This window comes from Dicentrarchus labrax, unplaced genomic scaffold (genome assembly GCF_905237075.1).
Source record: "Dicentrarchus labrax unplaced genomic scaffold, dlabrax2021, whole genome shotgun sequence".
Classification (NCBI taxonomy): Eukaryota; Metazoa; Chordata; class Actinopteri; family Moronidae; genus Dicentrarchus; species Dicentrarchus labrax.
In genome coordinates, this window is record NW_026136721.1 from 20,943,924 (window position 1) to 20,968,981 (window position 25,058).

A 25,058-nucleotide genomic window follows, 5' to 3' on the forward strand; every position below is an offset into this window, starting at 1 on the left:
TCTCCACCACCACTATGTTCACCAGCTAGCCACTTAAACTTTGTCTCTTGTTTTGTGCTAGGTAGGTGGTATACAGTTGGTTCATCAGAGCTTGTTGCTGCCTGCTTGAAATGACACTGGTAAGAGCAGTGAGGCTGAACCAAAATAAATAAGCTGAATGCCGTAAAACCCCCAAAATGAACTGAAAGACACTAAAGCGCTCTATAATGCAGAGGAAAACTGCAGGGGTATATGATAATTATCTTAGGGTCTGACACTTTTGACATTTCTTTTTTTAATATTTTCCGTCCTTCATATTTTTATTAGTTCTGCTTTAAGTAAGATATTTTGATTTAGTTTATTTTTAAAGGTTTAAAGATAATTTTACAATTTAGTTTTAAGAATCTACCTTTTTAACATTTTCACATTTCACACTTTTTCATGTAAATACTGTCAGGACAAATCTTCCATTAGTGATGACCATACATGTATCATCTAGGTTTAAAACATTGGATAAAAAATCGGATAAACAGAACAGAAAAATGCTTATTTAAATGACCATCTTTTTCAGAATTTTACCAGGGGGTAAACATTTCATTTCAGTTCCTGTGTGGGTGGAAGATTAAACATGTATTAATGAATTTAAGATTTGGTCTAGGGGGGAGCAGTGACATCAAAGTCAGTTATTCTCCTTTCATGTGCAGAGAGATGTGTGTATGCATGTGTGAAAGTGTGAGCATATGCAAATTCTCTAACTGACAAAATCTCACACGCATGCTCAAAAGCCCCCCGAGGGACAAAGCTTCAATCTGCGTTTTGTGTTAATTCTGGCATCGCAGGAATGAACACATCGTCCTGAGGGTTGAGTGCCATGGTTACAGCCCTGCGGAGGGGAAAGGGGTGTCAGTATCACACTCTAAACCAGGAAAGTTCTCAAATCTGGATCTCATTAGGCCTGTAGTCTGCCAGTGGTGGAGTGAACACATCCAGACTGCAGCCACACTCACCCAACAAAGCTTCAGCACTGAGACACAGCAAGCCAAGAGAAATAGACCGGATCACCAATAGAGTGCTCAATGACCTGAACCACCCCAACGGTAGAGGATGGAAACGTCTGGATGAAAACTGCAGACGGGTTCAGATGTTTGCTGTCTGCATGTTGTAAAAAAAAAAAATACACCGAAAACAGATGTAAATACAAAACATACACAAGCAGACTCGTGTACATGCACACACTAACACAGATCATTGGTGTCTCTTTGTCCACGGTGTTATCTGCTGTTATCAGTGTAATTGGAGCAATAGGGGGTCATTTCCTGCGAGAAAGGAGCTTAATTGCGATGACTCATTGCTCCTCACTGTATCTCGCAGCAACTGCTCAACTGTGGTCAGAGGAAGACCAGATCGCCTGTACCCCTTTCCCACAATCCCTCCCTCCCTCGACTTTTCCTCTGAACTCATTCCTCAACTCATCCCTCCTTCTAAAGCCACCATGCCCTGAAAGCACTTCAAAAGAACACAGATCCTCATAAATCGCCCTTGAGTGGCCCCCAAACCGCAGCAAGTCGGCTGGAAAATCCAAACAAACAATACGCTGATGAGCGGGTTGGACTGTCTTAGGTCATGCAATAAAACCCCTTGAGCCCATCGAGTGATCGGATACTGGAAAGTAAACATCACGCTTCAGTTAGGCTATATGGAAATGTGGAGAGGGGAGGATAAAGTAAAAGAAGAGAGGGACAATCTGCTGCTGCTGTGTCTATCTGTGTGACAGAAAAAAAGGACAAAAAAGAGATACAGTTGCAGGCAGTGAGGAATGTTTTCTTATCGTCACAGAGCTGGTCTGGCTAGTTTGATTTTGAGGACTTATCAGTGGATTAGGCCTGAGGACTGAGTGGTGATAGATTGCAGGATGGGCAGCCCTGCGATAGCCTTAGCAAGACCCCAGTCTGAAGTGTTTAGGTGATGATGAAGACAACTAGAGAGAAGTTGGCAGGCAAAGACCATTTAGATGGTGTTTTAAAGCCCATTATGCCATACTCATATCTCTGCCTCTTAGGTAATCAAAACCTCAACCCTTATTAACGTCTGAAAGTTGAAGCTGTGAAATAGCATCTGGGATATTTAAAAGCTTTATGGCGATGGGAGGAAATGCAGGTCAGGTTCATGCCCCAGCCAAGTTCACCTTCTCAGAAAGTGAAAAGAAATATATACTCTCAAACTGCAGGTGGTCATGAGTTTCAGACTCTTTTGACAACCATGTCCTTCCACAAAGGCTTAGAAAAATATTAACACCACAGCTGAAACTTATAGCGACCAGCACTGCCAGCTTAGAGAAGCCATCATAACATTACTCCCCAAGTAGAGTCAAATCAGCAGGGTGGCTGTGGGCCGACCACAAAAATAAACCCATCATGCACCACAAACAGGTCCTGATGGTCGCATAACTGGTCCATCAAGGTCAACATTACATCCACACCCAAGAGGAGCTGGCTCAGCATCACAGCGGTGTGTGTGGTCAAAAACATACGTTAGGAGTACCACAGTGGGAAATCCATATGGAGTGTGTTTCCAGTGTTGCTGTGGAGCACAAAAAAGGAAAAAAACAACAACATTGTGATGAATGAAAGAAATCAGGAATAGTGTGATAAAGAGAGATACTAAACAGTAACAGGAAAACACACTAGACTAAGTAATACACAAATTATCAAGAAGAAGAGATGAAAGAGGATAGCGTTTCCTTTCTGTCCTGTCTATCTGAGACAACTCATTCTCAGTGTCAGATTGCTGTTTGTCTCTGAGGCTTTGCTGTGTGCATTCACCCCAACAGGATATTACAATTTAATAATCTGCTGATGGGGATCTCCTCCTACATACACTTCTGCAGACAGCAGCTGATGGTGGGTGAAACCTGCAACATTTAGACAGACACATACATCCGAAACACTCACTGACGCAAAGAGCAGTGGAATAACAACACAAACCAACTACAGATTTCCTTTGCTAGTTGCACAAACAGATGCATGCACATGCATGCGGATATTATAAGTCTATACACATTCATGTGTGTGCAGGAACTATAATTACTGGATACAATGAATAGCACAGCAACCTTTTTCAGTGACACAAATAGGCCGTAGTGGTCCTTTGTGCTGAGAGAAGTTCATGTTTTTATTTCAGCCAATGGCTCGGACTGATTCCATTTTCAATACAAAGACCAGAGCAGAGTTTTTAAGGTTAAGTTGGCTCAGGGTGTTGTGACCGTTTGATCTGTTGATTCAGTGATGTGTGTCAGTATGTCAGCATTTACATTTAACTGACATTATCAGGACCTGGAAAAGTAGGCACTTGACCCTGTCAGAGAGAAACACAAGATTGTGATGAAGACCATGTGAGAGGGTCAGAGTAAAATGTAGAAGAGGTGGGATGGCAGAGAAAGAAAGAAAGACTGCTTGTGTACTGCCCACACTCAGACACAGACATACACAAAGGAGCCAAAGGACTCTTCAGCTGAAGCAGGTAATCCTACAACAAACAAGTTTAGCTTACGGAAAGCTCTGTTTGAATAGTCGGACAATGTAGTGTAATGTATCAGAGGAGCAGCCGGATAAAGAGCAGGATTTCCAACTGTCAAAACACTGTTGAATGAATAACTTACCTGTGTATAGAGGTGTAATGGTTAATGTACAGCTGTTTCACATGTGTTCAGGGGACAATGAGTTTGTGTTTCTGTATGTGTAGTAACAATCAGGACATGTGCCATCATAAGCATTGGCTTTGAAAATTACAACAAACGAGTAAAGGTTTTATTTGAGGCTTATACAGCGTCCCTCTCACCTCTCCCCTGCATTTGTTCTGTCCTGATAAACCTTCTGCAGACCCTGCAGGGGAGGATTCGCAGGTGAGCCGCTGAAGCGTGTCAAAGCATGCTGCAATCTCACTGACAGACTCTAGGAATTGGGATGCCATCATTGCTACATAAACCATAAGAAACATCTCACTTCCCTGGCTGCATAAGTGGGGGTTGTAAAATAGATAATCATGGGAGTAATAAATCTAAATAACAAACTTGAGTAATACCAAAGCTTGTCTTTATTTCAGTTGGCTCAGCGAGGTTTGGGAATTGTTACTGAGACGCATCTTTTCAAAACTGGTTCTTTCAGCAAAATGGCAATGTTTTACCCTTTTATTTGTTAAGGTTTAAAAGGTGTGCTTACTTAGAACACAGGAACACCTGGAAATTAATGGCACTTATAATTTACTATATTATATTGTTCACATTGCAAGCTATTGACAGCTTTTATGCCATCTTGCAAATGTTTTTCTGTTCCCAAACTAACGACAAGGGGAACATTTGTAGTCATTTTGTTGCTTACACACTGTGTATTGGATGTAGATAACACATTTTGAGGAAAAATTTGAGAAGGGGGCCGGTGTAAAGTTAACTACTTTTCTCTTGCTGCCATCATGCTATCATTGTACACAGAAGAGAAGAGTCTTCATAATGACATCAGGAAGATTCAGTTTATTTCACCCATCTGTGTTTGTATGTATATATGTATAAGTATGTCGATCATTGACAAAATGTGAACTTTGAAATGTAAAGAAGTCTTGCGGCCACAGCTGTTGAGGCTTTCTAATCTCAGATCTAATGTAATGATCGGTGCAGCTCCTCCTCATCTGCCAGTCATCAAGAACAGGTTTTAAGGGACTTATAGTCTGCAAACCAGAAGAATACGCACAAGTGTCTGTGTTCATGTATGCCAGAGAGAAAGAAAGAGAAAGAGAGAGAGAATGTGAGGGGGAGAGAACGTTTCTTTTAAGACCAGCCCCCTTTTTAGCTGTTGCATGTTTCAACTAAGGTCTTCCTTCACTTCCTTTGCCATGTCAGTTTGACTGTGAGTCAGTTGGTGCTCTTGTTTGGATTCTCCTCACTGAAAAGCAGATGAAGTGCAACGTTACAACAATTCCAAGGTAATTTTCTTGCAATTCCTATGTCTGATGAAATATGTGATAGATGCTAATTTGCTTATTTTATTTATTTTGTTTATATTCAGCAGGTTTTGTTGTAGTCATACAGAACCGAATGTTGGGAGAAACATAATTACAATCATATAGTTTTCGGATTGTTTGTAATTTGTGCTGATGTGAATTTTTTGCTTTAGCGTTTAAAATAATCTATTGCTTTATGGTACCATTTACACCCGAGGAAAAGATAGGTTGCAGAACCCTTTTCCTGAATTTTGAGAGATGAGATTATACCACAAGCAATTTGTGTGTAAAAATAAAAAAAGAGATATTTGATTGTTTCTGTTTGTTTTGTTTTTTGTTTTTGAGTATTTTTTGAAACTTTTTCTAAACATAAATGCCGATGCTTGTGATTATAACATATGTATTCTCCCGACCACATCTCATTGTGTGTACCTACTATAGATACCGGTATTCATTCATGATCTCCATTCATATTTTTATTCGTGGCATAGATTCATTCCGTACTATTAAGGGACTCAACACACAGCTGTTTACAGTATGCCAACATGGGCAAGTTATATTCTTGTCCCACATTCCTGGCAACAGATTGAATAGGTTAAAGTCTCCAGACCATTTGTTAAATGTTAACATATGACTCAAGAAGTGAGAAAAACATCACACGACAGAGACTCAAAGGAATGCAACCCTAATCACCTCTGATTGTTTTCAACATTAAGAGTATAAGCTAAAATATTTGAACTCATAACATCACAATTTACACTGAGGTGTCGCGGGAAAGTATGCATTCATCTTATCTACCAATTTACTTTACAATGTATGCCAGAGAATTTTCAGTATTCTTACACCAGCCTACGCTTTGCCTTTCTGTAGAATTGTACTACATGATTTCTGACTCGCGGCTTATTTGGCTAAATTTCTTAAATTTTAGGATTGTGATGTTTTGAAGTGAATCTGTAAGCTATGAGTGGTTCTGCATCCTTCCTTTCCATTATTTTTCATGCTTTTCTTCTTTTCTTTCAGCAGTGTCTGGACCCTCTAATCAGGAAAAACAGAGCTCAAGAGCACCGTCTTCTGGCCAAAAAGAAAACATCTGGGGATTCTGGTGGATTACACTGTATCAACTTCATGTAATCCCTCCATTTATTGAAGGAGGTAACACATTTCTTCGTGTATCTTTTTTGTACAAATTCTTCACAGCTCTTGGTGCGTAAAGCATGTCCACAAAAATGACTTTATAGCCACTGACTGCAGGCAGAGTAGAAGAAAGACAGCATAAAACATGGAGGCTTCAAGTTCTGCTTATGCTGTGACTCCCCCCTCTACACCTATATTCCCCACCTCCCTTACTCCCTCCACTCCCGGCTTCTTGCAGTTCTTCTGGGAATACCAGAACAATTCTGTCCTTGTGGAGCATTACAATTACACCGGCAAGCTGCAGACTGACCGCTATCGTGAAGGGCTCAAACCTGAGGCCATTGCATTCCTGGTGGTGTGTCTCCTCATTGTCCTGGAGAACGCTGTGGTTCTCATCGCCATTTGGAGGAACAAGAAGTTCCACCTGCCCATGTATTACCTGCTGGGAAACCTGACTCTGTCTGATCTGCTGGCTGGGATTACATATATGGCCAATATCATCATGTCCGGACCTAATAGTTTGAAACTTACGCCACTGCTATGGTTTCTCAGGGAGGGAGGGGTCTTCATCACTCTGGCTGCCTCTGTAATTAGTCTGCTGGCAATTGCAATTGAACGCCATGTAACTATGGTGACTATGAGGCCATACCATGGGGCAAAGCGGGGAAGGATGTTGGCACTGATTGCTGCAAGTTGGGCCCTGGCAGGGTTTTTGGGGGTCCTCCCAATTTTGGGATGGAACTGCATCTACAGACTGGATCAGTGTTCAATAGTCCTCCCACTTTATGCCAAGAGCTACATTCTCTTCTGCGTGTCTGTGTTCATTGCAGTGCTTCTGGCCATTGTGGTCCTTTACGTCAGAGTTTTTCGCATTGTCCGCACCAACACGCAGCGCCAGCGGCTGGGCCTGTCAGGCAGTATGAGGAAGGGCTTAGCGAGGAAGTCACAGAAGTACATCGCCCTCCTCAAGACAGTTACCATTGTGCTTGGAGTCTTCATCGCCTGTTGGCTACCCCTCTTCTTCCTCCTTCTGCTGGATTTTTTCTGCCCCTCCCGCAGTTGTCGCCTGCTCTACAAGGCAGATTACTTCCTGGGAGTAGCCATGGTCAACTCGCTCCTCAACCCCATCATCTACACTCTGACCAGTAAGGACATGAGGAGGGCCATTCTGAGGCTGCTCTGTCGGCCGTGTCTGATGACCAAAGATGGCCAGGTGAAGAAGATTGGGATGCCATTCCTGGAGTGCAGTTTCAGTAAAACGGAGGTGGCATCCCAGAAGCTAGAGGGGGGACCTGAGACAACCATTTCCTCTGGGAACGTTATCACCACCCCATCTCCTATTAAGGCCCTTTACCCTAAACTTTTTAAGTCATAAGGACTAATACTGACTGATTGAGTCCATAAGTGTGTGAATAGGTTTCCCACTGAACAGAGGACATGTAGCACATCTTCTATAGAGATGAAGTAGTTCACAGAGGGTGCATGAAATATTATGGAGGTACAAGAGACTTACATTTAGATGAACGTCTCACCTTGACAAGTAAGACGTGGTGCAGTTACAGAAGTATAATCACATGAAAGAACGAAACGCCATAAGGATGCCACTGAAATGTGAACAAGCAAACAGACTTTTATGAGTAAATGCTGGTGATGAGTCTCCTTAACTAATTTGCACTGAAATATCACAATGAATGGAGAAGTAGCTTTGGATTGAATTTTCTGGTGGTTCTGTAGTTAGTGTCAAAGCCTGGAAGGAGACTTCTGTAAACCCAAAGACTCTTGTGACTAAAAAAATGTTTAATTCTCTCTCAGACTTGTGGGTTAATTGTGAAAGAGTGTGGTTGGCTTTGCCCCTTTACTGAAGTGCCTTAAACACAGCCCGACCACATCTAATATGTGCAGTATGCAATCTGTGCACCTGCAGGCACCTGGATTTCGCTGGTTCGAAAGCCCCATGGTGTGTTAAATTTAATCAGATAACAGTGTAAAGCACCCCTACACATATCTGTGCAGGTGATGAAGATAGAGTTACAGGGAGGTACGTGAAGAATGCTGTGGTATAGGTGTGGGAGGGAGGCACTCAATTAAAACCCCCCACTGTTTTGAAATGACAGATGGTTAACTTATCTGATGCAGAGTGGAAAGTTGTTGGGGTTTGTGTCCGATTTTTTTAAATGTCAGTCTGCCAGATAAATTGCCAAAGAAAGACTACAACCAAATGTCATCAGATATTGTGATAAGCTGGCCAAAAAATAAACGCTTTCTTTCCATCATGACATGCTGATAGTATAACTCTGACTGAAACCAAATCAGCTGCAACTGCATTTATATTTCACCTTGCAAATAAAGTTGTAGACGTAATGCATCCAGCTGCATCAGGACTTTTAAGGACAAGAATGTGCCTGCACTTGTAAGCTAAATCATGCGGAATGAGTGCAATTATTCCAGTACTTCCCTTACTATCCATCATGTTAACAGAATATTTTCGGTTATAGTTTGAGGTACTGAATTTTATTATGAAACGTGCATCAGTCTTTTTATACAGATATTTTTTAGTGCAGTCTCTCTGGATCTTAATTGATGAATGAGGAAGTGTGTTTTTTTGTACTGTAATTCATGTAGTGAACTTTTTTGCATTTTTCTGAAGACTTTTCATATCATCTATATTGTAAATTATATCTATTTTGTATCAAGAAAAGGCTATCAAACCTTTACCTTTCTTTTCATAAAAGAAATAAAATGTTTTCTTAAAATATTCAAAGAGTTTTTGGTTTACTTTGACCGTGTGTGCACTGTAACAGTGCAGTCATATATAGTAAGCATATCTGTGTGTGTTTCTTTTTGTGTAGCTGATGTGTGAGTGGAAGAACAACTCTAGCAGAAACACAACAGGAAGTCAGCCCCCTGTCTCACATCTGGTAATGACATTGGCCTAGATACAGTGTTCTTCTACAAGCTGTGCGTGTCTCAGGACAGCTTCAGCGCCACACAATGCACCTTTTATTTTAAACACTGGACACTCAATTCTTCTTTTTCCCTATCCTGTCAACCTGTGGGTAGGATTGGCCCTCACCTCACTGTGACCTGCTGTCCACGCTTGTCACGGCTGAGACGGAGAAAGATCATATGCAGCTGGCTTTAATGTTGTTGCCTGCGTGCTCTCTCTCCTGTAGACACAGCAAACTCAACAGGCTGTTAATTCAGTTTGTGTATTTCTCTACAATACCCAGGGAGGAAAAAGACATTGTTGTTTGATGGGGCTTAGTTCACGACAAACATTTGTGGCTTTTATTTGGCATTTGGGCTCATACATTTAAGCTTTGTAGCGTGATTATTATGAATGCCACAAATTCCAAGATTGACAAATTTTAAATGAAGTCTTAATCTGATTTGTTATTTTGCAACTGCAAGTGCTGGACTATTACCACTGTTTGTTGGTTCTCCTTTAACCCTAAACATTTTCAATATAACAAAATTCTCTTACTCTAAACATCAAGTGTGGTATGACTAGGCAAGTAGTTTTAGCTTGAGCAAATAGCCTATTTCCAGGAACCTATTTTGGGACATATTTAAGCTTATGTATGCTTTCACACCTCTCAAAAGAAACTGTTGTACAAAGCAACTCTTAGCAACACATAAATCAGCTTCATCCAAACAAAGTCTAGTGATACCAAATAGACAGCCTGACAAACTGTAGTTGTTTACCCTTTTTTTAACCCTCAGTGACCCAAAGACATACTTATCTACAATAAAAAGCACCACATAGCACTGGCATACCTTTGATATGATTTGTATGGGTGTAGTTGTTCCTCCAGATGTTGACTGTATCCACCAGCACTGAGCCTGCTGACAGAGGTCAACAAATCAGGGAATCTTTCCTGGCCCCCAGCTTCCTTCCTGCTGCTGAAATCATACAACAAAGTGGACAGGTAGAAGTCATAAGTCATCCGTCCTAATCACACAGGCGTGTATTACAGATGTACTGCTCCTTACCCCAGAAGAGCTTTGGGGAAAAATAAGAGTAGTTACATTTGCAGCTAATAAATAGAAGACATGGCAAAGTGTATGAAAGTAAATCATAAAATTGATCTTAGAGCAGTCTGTGAGTGCAGATTTAATTTCAGATGCAGAACGAGCAGACAGACACAATGGCGCTTGTCTAGGAGTGTGCATTTGTTGCCCCAAGAGTAACCTCACCTAATTCCTCTGACTGGAACTATACCCAGGATGACTGGCAGAGTAATCGCTGATTCAAGACATGTCTTATCATATCAAAGATTTTTTCATGACTGTTGATGCTTCATCATCCATTTCAGTGACCCTGAGGGAGCAGAGATTTAATCTCAGCATGAAATATTTCATTTAATCAGCTGTGAATTCTGGCTACGGGGCTCAGCAAAGCGCAATTATTTTTCTACTATATAATTAATGGCAGCACATTTCCAAATAGTTAAAAGTCATTTGACAAAGGTTATGTATTTTCTTTGCGCCTGCAGTGTCACAGTTGGCTTTTGGTGCCACCTTGTGGCTGCTAGCCAGAACACACTGTGCTGTACACTATATTGACCTGAATTACGTATTTTCCAAGACGGGGAAAAACTTACTGGTGTGTCAGCACCTGCCTGGAGCGAGCAGAGTTCTCTGTGTGCTGTAGGAACCATTCACAAACATGGATTTTTGGGGGGAGAAGGAACCTTGACAAGCAAGGTGAGTTACACATACATATGAGAAAGCAATTTGGGTTATGGGGCAATTATGGGCTATTATAGCCCATAATTGCCCTGAGCACCATTATGTTTCATTTAACGTCATTAAACAATAGCATTTTAGCAATTTCCTGTTGGAAATTTCACAATTTAGTCACACTGCTTTAAAGTGACAGATTTTGCTTTTATGTCATTGTCTTTACAGCCTACTTGTACTTAAGATTCACTTTTACTTACCGTTACGTAATATCCTTTACAGCTGGTTACAAAGTGCAGTGGACATATGTGACAGGTTTATCTTGGTATTTGCATTATTTGTAACAGATTTGATTAACGTTAAAGCTGCAGTTTTTTTGGGCACTTTGCCAACTATTGGCCTCGCTTTTCCTTCACTCTGAGAACTCCTTCTCAATAAAAGCCCCCTCCCTCGGGACGCGTTTCACTGCCATTGCCCGTCAACGGAGGCGGGTGCGCGCACTGGAGGCGGACTCTTATTGTGAAAGGGAGAGGAGGCCCGTACAATGCTTAGTCACGGTGAGTTACAGCTTCCCCCCCCCTCCTCCCCTCCTTCCTATGTGGCGCACAGCTCGGGAGACCGCGATGGAGGTATTGAACTAGACTACGTGAGTTTCTTTTATTACACACTCAGCGCTATTAGCAATAATCAATACAAACTGTGATGCGGGTGAGGTTTGAACGCGAGGAGATCGATAGCTGTAGGGAATAATGTTTCGATAACGCTTTTGTTTCCATCTGTGTGCTCGGATCGGCTCACAGTCGCTACTGTCTATTATTAGGAGCCTATGTTGCTGTCAGCTTTATTTCCGAAACGTTTAACTGGTTATTTGTGGTGTCTCGGACTGTTTGTCATGGATACGTACAGTTCACGTCCGTCCCAAACCCAAACAGGGGGGTTTAATCGATCATTTTTCACCTGTGTGAACCCATATTGTCGGTGCATGCCAGCGCTGTGGATTATTTTTGATCAAAAACAAGCTCAGAACATGATCAGCGTTAGTGATCGGAGCTGGAAACGGTGCTTTGTGTGGAGAATATATATATAAAAAAAGAAAGCTGTGTTATGTTTGGGAGATGTTTAGTGTATGTGGGTTTATGTAAGAATTGGCTTCACTTCTGGGTCATGTTTTGGTACAGTCAGTCCCACTGTTTGCTCGAGTTCAGGATGAGTCACCGAGGAAAGCTTCGCTGCCAAAATGCGCGTGGAAGTTAAACGTTAAACGACCGTGTTTGTTTATTAAGTCCGATTTAACTTTAAAGTGCGAATCACCTCCAGTTATTGTGCAATCCCTTTCAGAGTGGCATCCGAGGATTGCAGGCCTGAGCTGTGGTTCCCAAACTGGGGTACAGGGTCCATCAGGGGGTCCTTGAAGGTGCTGGGGGTATATGATGATGTGTGTCGGGCTCATAGCACTCAGCTCTTTGAATCTAATGTGGTGTAAAGTTATTTTTTTAAATAGAGGCATTAATCAGCAGGTAAACCTAGAATAGATAGTAGAGTATTTTTAAGTAGTATAAATATGGTTATTATTAGTTGCAGCCATAATCCTTTGGTTTATAAAATGTCTGAACTTACAATTTCCCAGAGCCAATAATGCCTCCAGGTAGCTTATTGTGGTCAAAAGATAAGGCTGAAATCACAAAGAAAGTCCATTTACCACCATAGAAGACAAAGAGAAGCAGAAAATCTTCTCATTTGAGAAGCTGAAACCAGACAAATCTGCTTGGAAAGTGATGTAAAGAATGAACCAATTATCAGACTGGATACATTTTCTGTCAACCATTAAAACCATTGAATCGTTTTGCTCTAATTGAGTTATATTCAACAACGAACTCTGATGTAGTTTTGACCAAACTATACTCTCCTGTGCTGCACTGCTTGTTGTTCAACTTGGCGTTTTAAAAAAAAGAACATCTGCTCTCATTTCAAATGACAATCAGCCTTTAATGTCATACCTGACAACAGCGACTGTATATATAAACTGCACAAACTACAGAGAGATGCAGTAGGTCCAAGCGTAGACTCGGGGAGCCCATCTGTCAGCAAGCACTTTCTGTCTGCCTTGGAGAGTGAGCGAGTTGAGCAATAATATGTTTTCCAGCGAAACTATATTACTCAGAAACCTGGAGGGAGAATAGCACAGCAGTAAATCAGAATCACAGTGTGTTTCATATTACATCAGGATTAACTGCTGGCTGGCTGCCCTCATGACGACCTCCACGGTGGCCACTGACGTGTCACCGTCTGTTGATCAAATAGAAAATGCCCAGACATCATGAATATTTCGATTGCTTTATCTAATCTAAACTTCTTCAAGAGCAGGACGCAATAACCTACTTTCAGAATTAGACGCGGCAAGGCCATATAACCTGTTCACTCCTATCACGTCTTCAGGTACTGATGTGTGTTTGCACAACCTAACTCTGATGTTCACTCACATTGTTGCGGAGTAACTGATCAGAGAACATCAGGCAGACGATTAGACTGCTCTTTGTACTGTATGTCGCTGTTACGGGTAGTTCATGTTCTCAGAAGAAGAAGTTACATTGACAGAAAGAAGATGCGTTATTTTCCCTCTAGGTCATTTTAATGGTGTGGACCAGAGCCCATATATTCCCAAAAGACATATTCATTTCCAAATCAGTCTGCATGGCCGCCTCCTGCTTGTTTTATCATCTACTGCAGTGTAATTTCTTGGAATTTCTTAAAGTAAAGTAGCCTGTGATTGTGATTGAAAGATTTTTTGGGGGCTAATTTGTGCTTTAATTGTTACATGCTTGTGTACAAACACGCTGCGTGTGTCTGTTGTTAGGAAGAATAAGTAAGAGTGTGCTTCTGTTGGCTGGTGCACAAACCGTTCCTCTGTTCCAACCCTCCGCTGGACTGGTCACAGGACTGAGTAAAAACACTCAGTCATGCTGGCCAGCTAAATTCAAACCTAATTTAAGTCACTCCATCCTTCTCTATTCCTTATGCACTCATTCACGTGTTTCTTATTTGTCCATTTTTGCTAGGACCCGTTAGCAGTCTTAGGTTTTGGATGTGTAAGTAACAAGTTTGTTAAGCTTCACATGTTGGGGAAGGTGAGATTGAATATTCTTCTTATCAGAGACGCCTATAACCAAAGATGATAGGAGCTGGAGGCTGGGTGGGTGGGGGTTAAATGAGTTATATGCGAAAAGTAGCGTACTCATCATGCAAAGGAGGAGGCTTTGACCCTACTGAACTGCTCCAGGAAGAGTGCACAATGGGTGTGAAAGGCACAGTGACATAAAGTTTTGCTGTGTATGCTGGTAGATAGCGACAGATGCTGAGACAGCATGAGTTATAAACTGTTTCAATGCCTTAGTGAAAGTATGTGACCACTGTATATACATACCTTCTCACTGTCTCTCTCCCTCTTCTTTCCCAGTTGTCAGCTGATCCGACGGCTTCCTAGTAAACACAGCAGTGCAAACAAATTCCTTAGCTGGGCAACCTCTAGGAAGAGTCTCCGGAGAAAGCCACCAAACCCACTCCTCCCCCCATTCCCAAGGGCTCCAAGTTACGCTTGTGACAGTTTTGGCACCCAACTCTGTTTTTTGTTTTTTTTTCCCTTTCAGAGTCGACAAGCCTTCTACTGGTTCATCTACAGTATCTGTCTCAGCTTTCACCACAACTGTAGCCCCCTGAAGGAAGCTTTAATTATTACCTCTTAAAAATGAAGCAGTAAATCAGACTTTTTTCTCTCTAGAATAATCGGTATGCCAGACTGACCTGTGCGCGTGGTGAATCTCACAAGCATTTAGGTTAATTTGCCAAAAGAAACTCCAAAAAGATGATCCCTTAGACAAGAGACAGACCGCTTTCTTTGTCAGGACACATTGACACGTTTCTGTAGATCAACCCAACACCAACAAACAGCTGGAGTAAGATCCCTTTGAGTCTTTTACTTGTTCAGTTTATTATTCTTTCACTTTGTTCTGCAAAGACAACCCACGGGCTAAGGCAGAGGAATCCATCCCGAACTCAAGACATTTTAATTATGTTGGAACTGCAACATGTAAAAGTGCAACCAGCCATGACTGGCAGCTCACACACAAGTCTTTAGTAATGCCATAGTGAGCAATATGGCTGGACTCAAGTACTGAACAGAGCAAGGAAATCCTCATGTACGTATAAAACAAACTTAAACTCTTCCACAAAAACCCAGAAGAGCCCTGAGCCTTCTGCGGAGTCGTCTGCCAACTTTCAGTTCAAGGTCTTATTTTACCGATGCCTGCGCCTGGTGCAAGGATGCCCCAAAACACCGCCCGCTGTTCTTGAGAAAGCGAGTAAGGAGGAGGAGAACGGGTAGGAAATGACAGAGTGCCTGACAGAATGCAAAGCGCTGGTGACTCCGTCCACGCGCAATGGCCACCGCGTCTTCAGCTACACACTAGAGAGTCACACGGCAGCCGCCTTTGCCATCATGAACGAGCTGCGTCTGGAGCGTCAGCTGTGTGATGTGACTCTGCGTGTGCGCTACAAAGACCTGGAGGCGGTGGACTTCGTGGCTCACAAGGTGGTGTTGGCCTCCTCATCCCCAGTCTTCAGGGCCATGTTCACCAACGGGCTGAAGGAGTGCGGTATGGAGTTGGTGCCCATCGAGGGGATCCATCCCAGGGTGAGTCAGCTGTCAAATGTTTTCCATTCCACACACTGACCATTAAACATGATTCAAGGTTATGAACGTTTTAAAGGAGTATACTGATCATAATGGTGCATTTTTATATGTGTGACGTTAGGTTGGATTGGCACAATGTGTACTACATTGCTTTTCAGCCCAAAATGTTTTTGTTTTTTTACAGTAGTAGAGATGGACCCACTATTCTTCTAGCATAAACCACTGCTTAAGTTAAAGGTTTCAGCCTCTTGCCATTGCAGCACCAGGAGTGGGTTTTATGGGAGATGTTTTCAAAAACATTTGAATTATCACAGTAGTTTGGTGTGCAATCAAGGCTTCTAGTTGCTCTGAATGTAACGTCCCTTGTTTTTGATTATACCTCAATACAAGTATCAGACTGATACAGATAACATTACAAATATGAGAAATAAAAACCTGATCACGTATCAGTAAAATTCTGCAGGATCAAGGTAGTTGGACATTAAAACTTAAGATCTTATTCTGTGCAGTAAACCTTGGCTGAGTCTTTGACCTCTTTTACTTACCCTGGATGTTTACTAAACCCATGCTGATACACACATAGATACATTATCAGCCTTTTGTTAGATTACAAGATTCCAATCTTTTTTCCCTTCTGGGGAGAAATGATTAGGCACTGAAATACATAGCACCCAAGCCTTATTTTTCCTCCTTTTTCTCTCTCATTAACTTTCTCTCTGTGCACTGCCCTGCCTTATCCCATCCCTTCCTCGCCCCCCATCCTTGTACGTCTTCCTACCTCAACTTTTCCCCCCAATTCTTTCCTTCTCACTCATTCAGGTTATGGACCGACTAATAGAGTTTGCCTACACGGCCAGCATCTCCGTAGGGGAGAAGTGTGTGATTCACGTGATGAACGGCGCTGTCATGTACCAGATAGACAGCGTGGTCAAGGCCTGCTGCGATTTCCTCGTCCAGCAGCTCGACCCCAGCAACGCCATTGGAATCGCCAACTTCGCTGAGCAGATTGGCTGCACGGAGCTACACCAGAAGGCTCGCGAATACATCTACATGAACTTCAGCCAGGTAAAGCCGGAGCAGAATTTGTAAAGAGAGCACCTCTGTCTGTTGTCTGTGATCATAAAAAATTTTTTTAAGGTTATTTTTTGGCAGATTTGATAGACAACATTGTAGAAACAGACAGGAAATGTGGGCAGAGAGAGGGGGGGAGTTCAATATGCTACAAAGGTCCCCAAATGGGGCACGCTGTGGTTATGTGGTATGTGTCTCGACCATTAGTCTACCAGGATGCCCCATGAACTATATATTGAAAGCATGAAGCATTAGATGAAACTTGCCTGGTGTTATGAACAGAAGTTGCATCAGTCGGGCTATGCCAGGTGCATAATGGTTACTTAGCAGCAAATGAGTTGTCTATGAGTTCTGATGGTACCATTTAGTGGCTATTCCTTACTGTAAGTCTTTGCCAGTCAGAATAACAATTATTTTGTGCGCTTAATTCGAGTGCTGTGATGTGCTTATTTCAAAAGTGTGAGCAGCCGGAGTAATGGACATGTAATTTTAAAAGTGAATAATCACTCATATTTTTACATTTAAAACAGTTATAAATATATCTGCACAGCTCATAACTGAAAAAAGAAACCGAGCTCTCCTTTTTTTAGTAATTGTTGTAGCAGGGGATTTTGTGTAAAGTGTTTTATGGTGTGAGTAAATGCTGTTTCACTTGTTCCATTGTGGTTTCTGCTGGTTGAGTTTTTCTGTTTCAGACTTGCTAACAATCGGTCCCTGCCCTTGTGCAATGATTGTCAAGAATGCGAGCTATGAGTCACATGAGGGTTTACCTGTGGTTGGAGCATACCAGACTGCAAAAGATAAAAGTACAATGCTGCATAAAAGAAAATGAAAGGACATTCAATATTGATCCCTGATAAGCGAATAAGATGCACAAGCCAGAAGCAGGGCACGCAGCTTACTGTGTCAAAGGTGTGTCGTGTAAAATAGCTGCCAGTGGTTCAGTCTTTCACATATTTTGTTCTTTTCTTTACAGAAAAAGTCATCATGTGAATAAATTTCCATCTGCTTTTATAAAAGAGATTAAGGGAAACGTAATTTAAAAAAAAAGCATTTTTCAAAAACAAATATATAATGTAACTGAATAATTTTCTTCTTGGCATGAGATTATTTAAAACAGTCTGTCTTCAGTCACTGTTTAGCAACAAATTTGCTGGTTTCAGCTTCTCTCTGATGAGGATTTGCTGCTTTTTGTTTGGTCATATGTGGTTGTAAACTGAATATATTTGGGTTTTGGGCTGTTGTTTAGACAAAACAAGCTATCCGAATCTCACCTTGGACTTAAAACTGAAATTTTTCTCAGGTTTGTGATATTTTACAGGCGAAATGATCAATCGATTAATTGAGAAAATAATCGTTAGATTAATTGATTATGAAAAATATCCTTAGTTATATTTTCATGACTAATAGACACTTGAATAATTGTTTGGATTTGTTTTATTATAAAAAGTTTTCAACGTTTTTTGTCCCTACTCGTTGTCCCTAGGTAGCGACCCAGGAGGAGTTCTTCAACTTGTCCCACTGTCAGCTCGTCACCCTCATCAGCCGTGATGAGCTCAACGTGCGCTGTGAGTCCGAAGTCTTCCAGGCATGTGTGGCCTGGGTGCGCTATGACCGGGAGAACCGAAGACCGTACGTGCAGGCCTTACTCCAGGCTGTCCGCTGCCATTCCCTCACCCCCAACTTCCTGCAGGCCCAGCTCCAGTCTCTGGACTGGGACCCCCAGTGTAAAGACTACCTGGCTCAGATCTTCCAGGATCTCACCCTGCACAAACCCACCAAAGTCATTTCTTGTCGAACACCCAAGGTGCCACAGCTCATTTACACATCGGGGGGTTACTTCCGTCAGTCTCTCAGCTACCTGGAGGCGTATAATCCCTGTACAGGAGCCTGGCTGAGGCTAGCTGACCTGCAAGTGCCCCGCAGTGGCCTTGCAGCCTGTGTGATCAGTGGGCTTTTCTATGCTGTTGGTGGAAGAAACAACGCGCCTGATGGCAACATGGACTCGAATGCGCTGGACTGCTACAATCCCATGAACAACTGCTGGCTTCCGTGTGCACCAATGAGCGTACCCAGAAACCGAATTGGAGTTGGTGTCATTGATGGCATGATATATGCCGTTGGTGGATCTCATGGGTGCATTCATCACAATAGTGTTGAAAGGTAAGCAAATTGAGCTTTTAATGGAATAGTCTGGTCTTACTCTGTATTTTTTATTATCCTCAACAATACACCCAAAGAGGCCAAAGCCAATGCTGAAAAATATAGTCAATGTGACCTTAATTATAAAAATATAGAACACCAACCTTAACCTGTAACTTGCAACAGAACTGCTGTCAGTGTGCTGCAGGTGTGTTTTGATTTGCGCCAGGTTGTTTCAAAATCCCACTGAGCTGAGATTTAATATGAGATCAATATGTCTGCGTTTCTGTGGTTTGGCTGAGTGTATTGAATCCGTAATAAATAAGCAATATGATATCTGACTAAAGTCCAGCTAATGCTCTGGGCCGTTTACTGTATTTAGTCAATGAGTACCCCAAGAGCAGGAATCAGGTAACTTCCTGGAAATTAACTGGTTTTGTTCTACTTCCTGCAACCTATTTTTGGTTTATACAAAGCTTCAATGAGGAAGCTTTAATCTACAGGGAAATATTTTTGTGTTATAAAAATAAAAATGAAAACAAACAGATGGTGACAAATTGAATAGCAATGTTTTTATTGTTTCCTCATGCTCAGCCTGACGATTCCAGTGTCTCACTATATTCAGAAGAAAACCTTAAGATAACTGCCCACCCTCCTTCACACAGTTTATAACTCACAAGTGGAAACTGGCATTTTTCTTTATTCAGTTTCTTCTCAACAGTTAGTCTTGACAGTGAGCTGGCAACAACATGAATTACTATTAATAAACAATAAAAGGCTGGAGGCTCTAGCACCAAGCTCTACAAACATGCCCCACCAATAAGTGTTAACTCTATTTGTCCTACAGTGCATGGCATGGCATGACTCAAACCCAGACAGGGACCTGTGGCACATGTGGACCTGACAGATTTCTCAGATACAGTGAATTATGTCAATTTCTCATTCCTCAGTTGAAGATTTACCCAAACGGTGACTTTGGTCCTCAGATGACGCAGACAGAGCAGTGTCAGGTGGCAAATATTAACCAGGTACACCGCAGTGACTGTGAAAAAGGAACATGCCTAACCAGTCTGAAGGCCAATGTAATGACTCATTGAACAAGATGTGACTTATCAGTGTAGTAGAATCACAGAATACATTTGCTGAAAATTTCACCCAAATAGATAGTTCAATGCCCAGTGATTGGACCTCTGGTTTGTTTTGTTCATCCTACAACAAAATTAGCTGTGTTGTGGTTGGGAGGCCAGACAAAGAATCTGTACTTGTTGGTGTACTACCGACTCCGGACTTGTTTATCAATGGTAGCTGAAAAGAGGAAGTAGTTGACATCATGTGTCACAAAGGAAGTATGTTTCTGTCCGCAGCCCTCAATGGGGTGTCTGTGACACAGGTTATCAGTGTGAGTGCGTGGAATTTGGTTTTCCAAAGAAGAATCTCTAAAGATAGAAGGTAAAAACAATAAAACAAATCAATATGTGTTTTTCTCCTCCTGCAGGTATGATCCAGAAAGGGACCAGTGGCATTTGGTAGCCCCCATGTTGACAAGACGTATTGGTGTGGGTGTTGCAGTCATCAACCGGCTGCTTTATGCTGTGGGAGGGTTCGATGGGGCCAACAGGCTCAGCTCCTGTGAGTGTTACAATCCTGAGAGGGACGAGTGGAAGACCATGGCCCCCATGAACACTGTGCGCTCCGGAGCCGGTAAGGAGCAGATAAAAAGTTGTTTTTTCTAATGAAAAACGTCATCTTGGAAAGTTGTGCAATTCTCAATTGGCCGTGCAAGTTTCCATTCAAGATAGATGAAAGGTTTGTCCTCTGCTTCAACAGGCCCACTGATTTGTGCTGTTGAGATCAGACGGGGGTTTAAGTGGTTAAGACGCACGCCAAGTTTGAAACTGCAGTGTCATTGGTCTGATTGCAGCTGGAAAACCTCGCACCCTGTGTAATACCACACAGCTGTCAAATCAGTCTTAAAATCGGCCAGGAAGAAAGAAAACATTGTATTTATCTTACCACCACAATATCAAGCAAAATTCACTTAATAAATTAAGAAAAATATTAGCCATTATATTGAAGTCTACGATTGATTGTTGTTATGAACAGAAAATTGTACTTTTTACCATAAAGCAAAGATACTGATACAGTTTGTTTTTCTTCTTTTTTATCTTTTACTGTTCTGTGGAACGTTTTTTACACATCCTCCGTGTAAATGACTTCTGTCTACTGCACAAATGTGGTAGTACGGAAAGTCACATTTTCACCTTTAAACTTAAATACATAAACGTGTTTTGCACACTCAGGCGTATGCTTGCAGGGTTTCTTGTGTGCTCATAGTTAGATAAAGTAATCCAGCACTTGAATAAACTAACCTTTGGCCCTTTTGTAGGTGTGTGCTCACTGGGGAATCACATCTTTGTGATGGGCGGCTACGATGGCACCAACCAGCTGAACACAGTGGAGCGCTATGATGTGGAAACTGATACGTGGAGCTTTGCTGCCTCCATGAGGCACCGACGCAGTGCTCTGGGAGTCACTGCATTACATGGACGCATTTATGTAATGGGTGAGTAGTAGTGTAACTGGAAACTGCCTGTTTAGAGTAAAAGCAGCTGACTAAAGTACTGTATAGATTACACTGTAGTTATTGAGTAGTTTTGCTGTCAAACCTATTTTATTTTATCTAAAAACAGGGCCACTAACATAGTTTCATGAAACCACATTCCCCTTGGATATTTGGGCAGTGGCCAACTAACTTCATATATTTGTTAATATTAATATTAATGAAGACATTGTTATCAAGGCATTTTTGTTTTTCAGTTTAATTTCATGCAAAGAAAGATGAAACCTATTTATAAGAGATGAAAACGGGGAAACTGAAAAGACTATTTCACACATTTAATAAAATATTGATGTCACTTGAGTCGGCATTGGTTGGGGATATAGAGTACAATTTTGAAAATGAAAGAAATTCTGAGGTGCAGAATTTAAAAGAAGTTCCTCATCTCCTCTTGAGGCTAGCAGCTCGAAGCAACATTAGCAGCTGCTAGCATAACACTCCCAACTGTCAGCAGTTGAACTGCTTCGTGGGTAATATAGGCACTAGATTTTGTGCAATGCTACCTCAGTGAAATATTGTTTTAATCAAACAAAATCTCATTGCTATGTATACAGGAGGTTACGATGGCAACACTTTCCTGGACAGTGTGGAGTGCTACGATCCAGAGAAGGACACCTGGGCGGAGGTGACACACATGACGTCAGGACGGAGCGGCGTAGGCGTGGCAGTCACCATGGAGCCATGCCAGAAAGAGTTGCCACAGTGTCAGAAGTCTGAGAGGGAGAATGGGGCTGCATCACCGGGCTATCAGTCCGCCAACTCCGGTTTCAGCTGTCACCACAATCAACAGCACGGCGGGCCCTACAGCAAAGGCACATGAGGATCATCGCTAGTCCCTGTCACACACGCACATACACAGACGAGCACCCTGAAACTCCACTCTGTCTTCCCAAATCGAAATAAAGACACTCACAACTGATTAGAGACAGAGGTGAGCTAAAACACCACGTGCTGCCTCATTGATTCTAGAGATCAGACTTGATATGATTTTTTTCTTTTTTCTTTTAAAACTAAATCCGTAACACTTTATTTTAAAAGTACAGTGTTGATACTCCTCAATAAGGTGACACAAAAGTCATGAGTATCCACATTGGAATATCCTAAAAAGTATGCCCCCAGATCCTACAGTCAGGTTTCCAAGACCTGAAATTTGATTCATTTGTTTGTGGTAAATCTGACAGACCTCAGTTGAAGTCCTCAGTCGGACCATTATCTCCCAGGTTTGAGCCATGGGAGGAAAGGGCTGCATACTAAAAAGGGCCATTCTCTGGCTCAAAGATGGGGCTCATCAGGGGCTCTTTTACTTTAAGAGCAGCCATAGCAAAAGTTAAATCTGAGGGGAGGGAAAAAAAAAAGTTCAAATGATCCCATTTTGTAAAAAAAAAAAAAAAAAAAAAAAATTACTAAAAAAGTAGCGTTTGTCAGCATAGGCAGTAGAGTTCAAAGTGCCATTAACAATGCCTGTGGGCATTACTGTCATCAGTATGTTGTCTTGAGGTGCTTTGATGGAAAGGCACAGACAGTCAAAGTGTGGTGTGTAGATAATGATAAAGTTAACCCAGATAGCCACAAGATGAAGCTTATACGTGATAATGGGCCTCATGCAAGAACATTTTCTGTATTTCTCATCCTAAACCTCTCTTTACTTTTTCCAGTACAAACTTAAGCAGACTTTCTTAACTGTACAAACTAATAACCAACACTCCCAAATTGCTATAGAAGGTTACTTGTTCTGTTTCGTTTTGGGACAAGTTTCATTCACCCAAGAGTAAAATAAAAACAGTTTCATACTGTGCTGTCTGTAGTCGTATGGTGGACCAAAAAAAAAATATATATATTACTAAAGCTGTGTCATTACAAAGCGATGCCATGACAGAAATTCTAAAAAGTAGTCCATGACTAATAAAAAGTAGTCCATGACTGAATGAGAGGCGGCATTCAAGGGAGCATGACACTCAGGGAGATGGACGTGTGAATGTATTCCATTAAACAGAAGGTGATGTTAAACTGTTGGGTGTTATAATGAAGGGTGTTCATCTGTATAAGCTCCAAATTCATTCAGAGTAAGGCATCTTCAAACACATATTCTCTCCCTGTAGAGAGGCAGCGTATCTGTACATAACTCATGCGACAGGCCTGGACCACCCCTCACTTTTGTTTGTACATGAGAAAGTCATTGCCACACATTCTCTTAAATCACTCATACCTCAATTTTAAGATTGAATCTCTTCACATCAGTGTTTCTTGCATGAGGCCCAAAGTCACAAAATCCAGTGCTGGTACAAGATCAGCAGGACCTTACAGTAACTGCATAGTAACAAAATTGCCCTCTCTCTAATAGCCACTATGTTCATTAAATGTGAATTTTTTGGAAAAGCTGTTGGCAGATTATTGAGTGTTGCCTCTTGTAAGGCTACGAGAGAGTCTGGTCCAGTATATTTGGTATGTGGAGTGCCAAGAGAATGAAGAAACAGGTTCTGACTGTGTTTAGAGGAAAGGGAATACTGTAGCATTTAACAACTTCAAACATCTCACTGAATGTGTTTTATAAAAACACTAATTACTGACACAATTGAGAACCTCCCCTTACAGTTGACTTCTTGGTTTTTCACTTCCACAAGACCTCAGAAACAGAAGTGACCATGTTTGTGCATTAGTGTTCAGATAGTGTATGCTAATGACAAAAAACTTGCTTAAAGAAGTGTATTTGTAACAGCAATTTAAGCTACAAAGGTTTTTAAGTGATGTTTTGTACATTGATATTCTAAGTCTTGTACAGAATTTCAGAGCTCACTTTTTTATTTATTTGTTCAGATTCTTTTGGTTTTCTCGTTCCTCTAAACTGACATCAGCTTTGTATTGAATTGGACTCTGGTGTTGTGTTTTTGAATAACTAGCATGCATTGTAATTAAGTAGGAATGCCTGTTAATGCTAATTTTGGATGTTTGTAAAAAATTTGCTTCACTCTGAAAGGGACTTTTTTTCCTGTCTGTCAGTAGTTGGAATGGAAATTAGAATATTTAAGGTCTGCTTTGTACATTTTTTTTCCAGCAAAAAAATACCCTGTACAATAATACATTGTAAAGTAAAATATATGTTTATTGTACTGCTGGGGTCATGTTGTGTTTTATTAGTTCTGACCTTTTTGGTGATACATTAAAGGTTATGCAGGTGTTCAAAGCAGCAGTGGCCACTAGGGGGAGCTAAAGCTCTTTTATACTGAACAAAACCTGTTGACTATCAAATATTATCATATTTAACATGAAAAAGTAAGTGTTGCCAAGTTAGGTTTCGCTATAGATGCCAATAGTCACATTTTTTCTCTGATTTCTGTTATCCAGTCAGTCTAAACCTGTGGCAAGTGTGCCATTAATCGACCACCCATGATTGCTGCCAACACATCTCATTTCCTTGCTTAACCTGGCAGGTGGATGAGATAGACCATTATTATATTATCCAAGAGGAAAACTTCCCTGATTATGTGGGCTTACAAGAGGATCAAGGCTTGTATCTTGTCAAACACGGAAAGGCCACAGCAGCTCTGAACAAAGGAACAAAAAAATGTTGCTGCTGTTGTAACTGTGCCCAGCAGGAAACATGTCTTTGTAATATATTTCAGATGGATGCTTTACATTAAAGTCCATTAATGTTACAGACCTATATCCCTAAGTTCAGCAGGCAATACCCTCATGACTCAATAATACAATTATAGGAGCCCCTAACATTACTTATACCATACCTTACAGTACATT

The 25,058-nt window shown here is 41.4% G+C and overlaps 2 protein-coding genes and 1 long non-coding RNA gene across 10 annotated transcripts; 2 read left to right on the top strand and 1 right to left on the bottom strand.

Annotated features, from left to right (window-relative positions):
- Positions 1–312: 312 nt before the first annotated feature.
- LOC127354145 (uncharacterized) lies at positions 313–11,251 on the bottom strand. 5 transcript variants are annotated; one of them, XR_007881465.1, is made up of 6 exons: positions 10,710–10,825; positions 10,303–10,426; positions 9,883–10,008; positions 9,179–9,272; positions 987–1,131; positions 313–862 (listed from the first exon to the last, which is right to left on the bottom strand). It is a non-coding gene; the product is annotated as an uncharacterized LOC127354145 (long non-coding RNA). The 5 variants fall into 5 exon arrangements; XR_007881464.1 differs by lacking the exons at positions 313–862; positions 987–1,131 and adding exons at positions 7,574–7,709; positions 11,049–11,251 and having other exon boundaries at positions 10,710–10,799; XR_007881463.1 differs by lacking the exons at positions 313–862; positions 987–1,131 and adding an exon at positions 3,121–4,913.
- On the top strand, positions 4,857–8,860 carry s1pr5b (sphingosine-1-phosphate receptor 5b). 2 transcript variants are annotated; one of them, XM_051383837.1, is made up of 2 exons: positions 4,857–4,953; positions 5,995–8,860. In XM_051383837.1, the coding sequence occupies exon 2, from the start codon at positions 6,251–6,253 to the stop codon at positions 7,478–7,480; it is 1,230 nt and encodes a 409-aa protein (XP_051239797.1). In that variant the 5' UTR covers positions 4,857–4,953; positions 5,995–6,250; the 3' UTR covers positions 7,481–8,860. The 2 variants fall into 2 exon arrangements, with proteins under 2 accessions (XP_051239797.1, XP_051239796.1); XM_051383836.1 differs by having other exon boundaries at positions 4,865–4,953; positions 5,992–8,860.
- keap1b (kelch-like ECH-associated protein 1b) lies at positions 10,697–24,412 on the top strand. 3 transcript variants are annotated; one of them, XM_051383833.1, is made up of 7 exons: positions 10,697–10,812; positions 14,243–15,475; positions 16,295–16,540; positions 18,033–18,709; positions 20,184–20,389; positions 21,075–21,251; positions 21,860–24,412. In XM_051383833.1, exons 2-7 carry the CDS (start codon positions 15,170–15,172, stop codon positions 22,123–22,125), a joined length of 1,878 nt encoding a protein of 625 aa, XP_051239793.1. In that variant the 5' UTR covers positions 10,697–10,812; positions 14,243–15,169; the 3' UTR covers positions 22,126–24,412. The 3 variants fall into 3 exon arrangements, with proteins under 3 accessions (XP_051239793.1, XP_051239794.1, XP_051239792.1); XM_051383834.1 differs by lacking the exon at positions 10,697–10,812 and adding an exon at positions 11,344–11,417; XM_051383832.1 differs by lacking the exon at positions 10,697–10,812 and adding an exon at positions 11,358–11,434.
- The last annotated feature ends 646 nt before the right edge of the window (positions 24,413–25,058 follow it).